This window comes from Tigriopus californicus, chromosome 12, assembly GCF_007210705.1.
Source record: "Tigriopus californicus strain San Diego chromosome 12, Tcal_SD_v2.1, whole genome shotgun sequence".
Taxonomy (NCBI): domain Eukaryota; kingdom Metazoa; phylum Arthropoda; class Copepoda; order Harpacticoida; family Harpacticidae; genus Tigriopus; species Tigriopus californicus.
In genome coordinates, this window is record NC_081451.1 from 3,806,229 (window position 1) to 3,814,491 (window position 8,263).

Below are 8,263 nucleotides of genomic sequence, written 5' to 3' on the forward strand. Positions count from 1 at the left end.
AGTGGTCTCTAAAACTGTGGATGTGTCTAGTGAAGGCGAGCTTTTCCAAACGATTAGTTCTCTCGAAGTTGAGACCGAACGAGCTCGAAGGAGAAAGAAAGATAGAAAGAAAGAAAGAAAGAAAGAGGGAGAGAGAGAGAGAGAGAAAGAGAAAGAGAGAGTTCCCATTGTGAAATAAGGCCATGGGAAGAGGACTGACTCTTCTTCTCCAGTGGTTGGCTGGTCTTTCATGCCGCCATGTTCTTCCACCGGAAGTTCTGTAGCTCAAATGAGCCCATATCCGGTTGATTATCTGCGCCCTCATTGGCTGATGGCCCGGAGACTGGCCTCCTCATTGGTGGGTCCAAGCACTCCCAGGGTGTTATTGGTCAATTACACCCGGTATAAAAGGCAAACAACATGCCTGCCACTACAAAGATAAAGTGGGGGGGGACCCCATCCCAAGGAACTCAAGATGAAGCAAATAGATTTTCCTACTCCAGGGCTGCTCTGCCATGAAACCTCGGTTCTTTGGGACCTTTACGAAAGCCATCCAGGTTTTCAATACAATGACGGTCAGCTGAGCTCGCCCTTATCTATTAGACTCTCACGGAAAACATTGAGAGTGCCAACATGGCAACCCTGGAGCTACAAGGCGTGTTCATTGGACCATTGGAGATAAATGCTAGTTGTAGTTGTTCATGTTTTTTGGGGGGTTGGGTTCGAACAATGAAATCCTTGCCAATGATGCGAGATCCAGTTTCGCTGAGGGCGCCACAAAAGGGAGAATGAGCCCAATCGAGGTTGATAATGTGCTCCGTTTCGTTACAACCCACAAGAGAGGCAGACGAAAAAACATGCCACCGAGAAGGTGACTGTAAAGTCGTAAATGCAAATTGAATTCCTGCAAAGTTATGAGTAGAGAGGAATCCGACCCTTTTACAAGCTGGAAAAGTTCAGGGAACTTGAGGGGAGAAAAATATCTTATTCGTCACAAGATATGGCTGAAGCTGTCACATTAACTCCGATCAAATTTAGAAAGTTCCCTTGTACGAGTACATCATGGAACGACGGGAACTTTTTTTCCCTCCTTCTCCATCAGAGTTTGTTCTCTCTCTCTCTCTCTCTCGCTTGAAGCACGAGGGCATATTTCAATTTAATCATATGGATTCATCTGGTTGAGTGGGGAATGGAAATTATGAGGAACACCATCATAAACTTCGTAATTGAAAGAGTATTCTTGAAAATGATGATGGATCACTGGTAAAATGCCAATAAGCTGTTTTAATTCCAGTTTTGAAACAAGTGGGCTTTGAACCAATGTGATCCATCTGACCTATCGATTTTTTTGACATACCTGAACATTGTTGTATCTCTGTATGTAGCACGTGAAGATAAAGAATTAGTTTTGATCACTTCTGTCAGGTTTGCCGGTTTTTTTTTGTTACTTCAAATGTTTTGAAAATTTTGCTGGTTATTTCTTTCTTTTAGAAAAGCCTGGGATATCAAATCTTCATCTGACACTGGACATCTTCAGTGATTAAAGGTTTGACCATGCGTTATTCTTTGAGGTTGAATACCATTTTTGAAACTATTTCCCCAAAAATACGCTTCAATATCATTTAGGGATTCGTGTACAGATTCTAAAGCTTGGATCTTCAAATGGTGACCAAAACACATTTTTGCCAGTGAAGCGAGTTCATTCGAGCAATTCTCGTTCTTCCCGCCCAAGAAGTTTCGAATTGAAACTGCCAACCAAAATTGTATTGGAAACCCATCAATTATGCATAGATGCCTCATGGAAATGGATTCCAGATCCGTCTTCCCTCCCCTAATATCGTCGTGCATTCATGTACTATGTGTGTGCACGGTCTCAAACTTAAGAGCTGGCTGTCAAAACTGGAACTGTCAAAGAATAATTCCAATTACTCGGATGAGCCTAAAGCCCACCCTCTAATGAATTACTTACTCTCTCTCTCTCTTTCTATTTCCATGTTCGAGGAGCAACCGCCTTTCATTTGGGTATACGACATTTTCGAACATACATGGGGTGGTGCATTCATTTTCATTCCCTTGACAGGACCGCCGTGATCAAGTGGCTTGTGTGATAATAACTTGATAGAAGAACCCTATGGTTGTAGCTGGATCGAGGCAGTTTCCTTCAGTTTTCAGGTGGCACCACTAGGAAAAATGACACTTTCGAAACTCAGGAAATGCAATGGTCGCAGAAGGGAAGCAACAATGGCAACACTGAAACCAGACAGACTTCGGAGCAACGATATCAAACTAAAAAAGGGGAAGTGGTCAGAAAAAAGCGTCAGATTCAAACGACATTTTCATTTTTTTAAGTTGAAAAATGGGGACAAAGTGTTTGCATACAATAGGAAGGATAAGCCAATAATCTGCTAATCACTAAACAAAAGTGATTCAACTCTTAAACTCATCATCACATTTACCCCTTAAATATCAAAAACAAAGCAGATGCTGTCAAAAATGAAAATACAAGAACTTGCGCCAATTGTGGGAAAATTGATGTATATTTCATTGAAAACTGTTTAAAAGTAAGTCCAATAAAGTTAAATAATCTATTAGACAGAAATAACTAAAACTCCAATTACCAATTAATTTGTTATCAACTATTGCCTTCATCGGAACGAAACATAAATTCTAATTCATTCTAATAACGTGTGCATAAAAATGTTGCAACAAACATGCCTTGTATCTATCCGAAATCTACCAGTAATATCAAATTGAACATTTTGAGTTTTTGGGAGGTAAGTCCTGAAGAGGATATTGTGTGGGGTTTTGGTTGGTCAATTTTACTAGTGTTGCCATATGCCGTAAGGTTAACAGGACGGGATGGGGGAAAATTGAATTTCATGAAATTGAGACAAATTTGATCTTGTCTAGTTTCCCTCGTTGGTTAACCAATATTCCTGGCGCCTCACATGGGAATTGAGGCGAGATCCCAGTTCACTTACGAACAGTGCACATGGACCATCTGGTTCACTTCAGCGAGGGCTCTCCAAGAATTCAAACCAAAAATAATCCACCCATCTCGAACACAACCATAGCAAATCGCTAGTCTCCTTTGCAGAGTAGTCTGGAAAAGGAGACCATGTTCAAAAGTGACAGCACCAAAATCTGTTCGCATTCCTGGTTCAAATGTCTCTATTATTGCGCTCACATCTGAATATCATTGGCTCCCCTAGGGAATGGTACCCTCCCCTTCAAAAGCGTCGAGCTCACAGAGGACTTTCTCAAAGGATAAGTTTCCCCATAAAATTGAACAGCACATCCCGTTGCCTTGCTTCAACCTACAACACAATGATTCATATTTGCACCATGCTTGCTTTAACCACACACTCAATTGGTAGTCAGCTTCATGGTTATTGATCCTTACTATGTGTGAAGGTTTGCAAGACAAATGACAAAGAGACCAAAAATAAATTTGGCCATTCATCACTCAACGTCCTTGAGATCGATACAGTTATACGGTACACATTTTGAATGGTTTTCCAATCTGTGGCGAAAAGCATGTTGAGCGGAGGATCTTAGCAGAAGTTGGAAGTTTGGCCCCCTTGTTTCCTGTGGAAAATCCAGCCTTGTTCTCTCCAGGGGGCTTAGGATGATTCTATTTTCTCGTTTTGGAAAAGGGATCAGTGTAATATAAAATAATTTGGTCATGTCAACTTGAGTTCAAACTACTTGGGAGTGACGATAATACTACCGGATTCCTCGTCCACTTTCTGATCACGATTTAGTACTTCTACAATGAGAAGAGAAATGGCCTCAAAGGGTGACGAGGATATGGAAGGACTTTCTCATTGGAACAAAGGATGCTGTCAGGAGATGGAATTTAGGGACTTTTGAGGGGATCAGCGTGGGGTTAAGATAAAGTCCAAAATGACTTTATTGGTTTGTTGTGCCGTTAGATGTGGATTTGCAAAGCTCTTGCAGGCTCTATCCCATAATAAAGTTCTTACTAAGAGGACATTTTTATTCGCTACAAACCCATACAGGCATCATGTGGAGTCTGGGAACTCCCGACTTGAATACACATATGGGTCTTGGTTTTCCTCCGAGTTGTATCCCAATAAATCTTGGAGTGCAAACTGAAGGATATCTTCTCTTGACAAGGATCCAAAGTTTCCGGAGTATCCAGCCTGAACCCCGGAAGGAGTTCCAAAGTTGGCCACACTGTTGGCCGAGTTACCACTCGAGTATCCCGATTGCACTGGAGGGGCTAGGAAGGCAGAATCTTGGGGAGAACCACCATAAGTAATGGAACCACCTGAATTTCCACTAGGTGGCGTATATCCCGATGAAAGCGACCCTCCTCCAAAACTGGAAGCTGGTGCTCCGTAGCTTGGAGTTGGTGCATTGTAACTTGGAGCAGGCGCACCATAACTTTCTGAGGGTGCTCCATAACTGGGAGCAGGTGCTCCGTAGCTTTCAGAAGGTGCTCCATAACCAGAAGAGGGCGCTCCATAACCAGAGCCACTGGAGTCTCCATAACCAGAGGATGAGTCATCCTTTCCTTCCAACAAAAATCCTAAAATAACAACGAAGGTTATATCTCTTTGCAGTCAATAAAACATAGAAAAAAGCTGCGTGTTCAAACTCAAACCCTTGATAACCTTGCTTACCTACTCTGATGAGGTAGAGGAGACCAATTATGAGCACAATGGGAAAAAGATTCCAAGTGATATCGCCCGTGGTAAACGAAAAGATCCTGCAAGATAAGGAGAATAGAATGCGTTTCTTCATTCACTCAAAGTTCACTCATACTAACTCTTCTTTCACTTTCAATCCCTATTTTTCAATACTTGACCCGCAAGACTACCGCTTAGATTTTGCCGTCTCACCTTCCTTCTAGGTCTTGTTTGGCTAACAAGTCTTTGATAGCCTCACCCATTCCTTGAGACACTCCCAATGACGAGCCAAGGATGAAAAGTCTCAATCTGTTCCACATGATGACTAATTTTATTGCTAAATTTCAAGTGTCTCACTATCACCGAATTGGATTAAACGCAGTCATGCACATGTAGTCTTAATTGCTCCTTGGATTTTCAAGCACAACATGAGACGCGAGTAGATTCGTCAAAACTGACTTGGGAAAGGAAAAATCTGTTTGGAACCATCTGTCTGCACTTACGTAAATAGTACCGCGAGGAGCGCAAGAAACCATTCCCGAGTCTCATTTCAAGGCCACTCCATAGATTCTGCTATTTAAAAAGATGTACAATACAAACAGCATCTCAAAACCGTGGCCTGATTGCCACATTCCTCCTTCAAACGGAAACATTAGCTTGGTCATCATAAGTTAACATTGATTCTCCGAGAAGCCATTTATATTGTGTAAGTAAGTTTGAATTGCTTAGAAACTGTTTTAAGGTTGTTATTATTTCTCAACCCGATCGATTCCCATGATAAGTGACGCACTTGGCTCGGAGCAAGTAGGTTGAATGGATGCGACAACATCTGGGAAAAATAGACCGCATATACTGGATACAGAACAGAGCATGTTACGTACATGCTTGCTCCCTATCGGCTAACCAACCAACGAAATGCGTACTAATCGCCGTCATTTCATTTCAGAACGACGAGGTGTCCATGGATTTTCAGTGATATGAAAGGTTAGATGATGTGTACAAATTGAGCTTTGGCTTTGCATGTTGCAGATCTGACAGATCTGAAGTTTTTGGAGGTATGTGCTGATCTGCAGTATTATCTTAATTAAATGTGGCCTTCTAAGACCAATTGCAACACTTTGTGTTATGGCAGCTTGAAATTATTCAGGGGTTGAAAAATTGTGAGAAGTCCCAAATGATGTCATTTAATTCTTAGAAATCTTAAAGTGATTTAATAAAACTTCAACTTTGTTTAAAAATTAGTAGAAAAAGATATCATGCTGTCTTAAAAAAGCAATGTACTCTTGCTGATTGCACTCATGAAAAAGGCAAATGGAACAGTGGACAAAAACAGATGATAAAATTTCAGATTGTTCTTAATCACTTTTTTAGATTATCTGACACTCTTTGCATATTGATGGCATACCAATTCTTCTTTGCATATTGATAAAATCTGTAAAATCCTGATTACAAAAGCTCTAGCTTCATCTAGTTTGGATTGTACGGATCTTGCAACCAAAACAAATAGTTTTACTTTTTGCACTTTTTTACTCTAATCACTCTCTCTTGCAGAAAAAAATCAGAAGTCTCTTACTGTTCAAGGCTTAACTTCACGTGAAAAAAAGATCAGATAAAAATGTGAAAGAGTTCAAATCATAATCTAATTCATGAGTAGACCTAAAAAAGTCAAAACCTGGAAAAACCTTTCAGCAAATGCTGCAAAGGATGTGATTTGGTCTACCAGCAGATGTGAGCATCAAATTCAACTTCCTTCTTTGGTTTGGGAAAGTCTGCAAGAAGTAGAGATTTCCAGTTGAGCTGCACTTGCAGTCATGGGTTTGATTTAACCCAAAATTGTTTTGTGAACAAAAGCACCCACAGGAGCAAAAACAAGAGACTCCAGAAAGAATCATTTGTTTACCATGACATCTGCATGAATTAAAAATGTGTCCTAATGTTGAACATTGTAAGTGAAATAATGTCATTGTTTTGTAAACTCAATGGATTGTGTACTACATAAATACAGCTGGGTGGTTAGACTTTGCAACAGATGAAAATGCAATAAAGAGGCAAAGCCCAACCATTTCCCCATAGTATCTTTTTGCATTATAAGGACTTTTTTTTGCAGATGAACACCTTTTTGCGCTTGTTTTGTTTGTTACGAAGTCAGATGACATCTCTCTTGCTTGGCCTGCCATCTGATTTTAGGTGTCCCAATTGAGGAATGTTCCTGCTTTGTCGTCATAGCCAACATGAATTATTATCTCACCCTCAGGAATGACCGCAGGTTTGCCCATTTAAGCTTTTAAAGCAGCAACTCATGCTGTAATTTATCTACCGCAAAGAACCTTGGACTTGGCATGCCTGGGATCAAACCATGATTCGCAAACTGGAAAGCGGATGCTCTACAAATACGGTACCCCAGCAAGCCTATCCTTTGCGCATTTTTATTCTTTTTCAAATATTCTCAGCTCTTTTTCGCACTTTGCTCATATCTAAAAAAAAATATGATAATTTTGGCTTAAATTGCATTTTTTCAAAGGCATGTTCATGGGGGACAACCAAACGCCAAAGCCTTAGCAATGGCAGAAAAACTCATTCCAGTCTCGAAAATCTATGACTTGTTGTAGTAATATTTTTTTTTCTTATTCACACCATGTGGCGCCAAACCAAGACAGAAAGTTCTTTCAGGTGCATCGTCCAGAATCCCAGAGACACATTCCAATTGGATACCTCCTCAACCACGATTGCGTTTGCAATCCTTGACTTATCCATAGCATCCAGAGTCATCTTTATGCTGTTTATCAAGATCAAATATAAGTAGTTCGGAGAAAATAGATTGCGTTGCACATGTTTTGGGGCCGTGGCAGACGGGTTCCAAATGGATCCCTGTCTTTATATACACTTTCTATCATGTTCCCACTTTAGGTGTGATCCAATTTAGGGACATGATTTGGGACCGTTCCTTCCATTTGGCGCCAAAGCTCATCTCTTCTTTGAGGGTCTTCCAAGTTCGATCCAGGAGCTAGTTAGATTGATTGTGCTAAATTAGGTTCAAAAACCAAAGATGGGCCCAGTAGAAGGGCCAAATTTAGGTGCAATACTATTCGCAGAGAGAGAACTTTGTATTGAAAAAGAGAGCACTTTTTAATGTCTTTAAATTGTCCAGCGGCTAAGAGTTATTCACCATTACTTTGATTTGGTAAGGAAGGTTGCGTTCAAAAGTTGCTCGCAACCTCTTATAACGCTATGCATTCTCTTTTGCGTCCCAAAAATGAAAAGAGGGTAGAAAGAAGATTGTTTAGAAACAAATATATTTCGGCATTTGTGAGATTAAAACATGACGCAGAGTGTGGTCTGGTGTAACTAATTCGACATAAAAGCAACTGTGCCAAAAGGATTCCAAGCGAAAAGGTGTGCCCAAATATGTGTGTTCTATGATTGGATGTAAGGAATGGATCAAAAATCAGCTTTTCCTCGCTCACGAGTAAATTGAGGGCAAGAAAGGAAATCGGATTGAGAACTCGCTTGATGATACGCTCGCTATCTTGACTTTGGGACCCTTGGCACCTTGATTGGAACACAACATCACCAATTTCCAATTCCTTTCAAGACCATTGCAGTTGTTTCAACAGTGCTCTGGAACCTTC

The 8,263-nt window shown here is 40.6% G+C and overlaps 1 protein-coding gene across 1 annotated transcript; it reads right to left on the minus strand.

Moving 5' to 3' along the window:
- Nucleotides 1–3,971: 3,971 nt before the first annotated feature.
- LOC131892157 (postacrosomal sheath WW domain-binding protein-like) lies at nucleotides 3,972–5,315 on the minus strand. The gene is made up of 3 exons (XM_059241933.1): nucleotides 4,848–5,315; nucleotides 4,629–4,714; nucleotides 3,972–4,534 (listed from the first exon to the last, which is right to left on the minus strand). Exons 1-3 carry the CDS (start codon nucleotides 4,952–4,954, stop codon nucleotides 4,005–4,007), a joined length of 723 nt encoding a protein of 240 aa, XP_059097916.1. The 5' UTR covers nucleotides 4,955–5,315; the 3' UTR covers nucleotides 3,972–4,004.
- Between the last annotated feature and the right edge of the window lie 2,948 nt (nucleotides 5,316–8,263).

Excerpts from the sequence above, each read along its gene's own strand:
- LOC131892157 (XM_059241933.1), bottom strand. The coding sequence starts at position 4,954 with ATGTGGAACAGATTGAGACTTTTCATCCTTGGCTCGTCATTGGGAGTG. Across the intron at positions 4,715-4,847 it reads AAACAAGACCTAGAAGGAAG|GATCTTTTCGTTTACCACGG; the intron begins GTGAGACGGCAA and ends CTTATCTTGCAG. Across the intron at positions 4,535-4,628 it reads CCTCTACCTCATCAGAGTAG|GATTTTTGTTGGAAGGAAAG; the intron begins GTAAGCAAGGTT and ends TTGTTATTTTAG.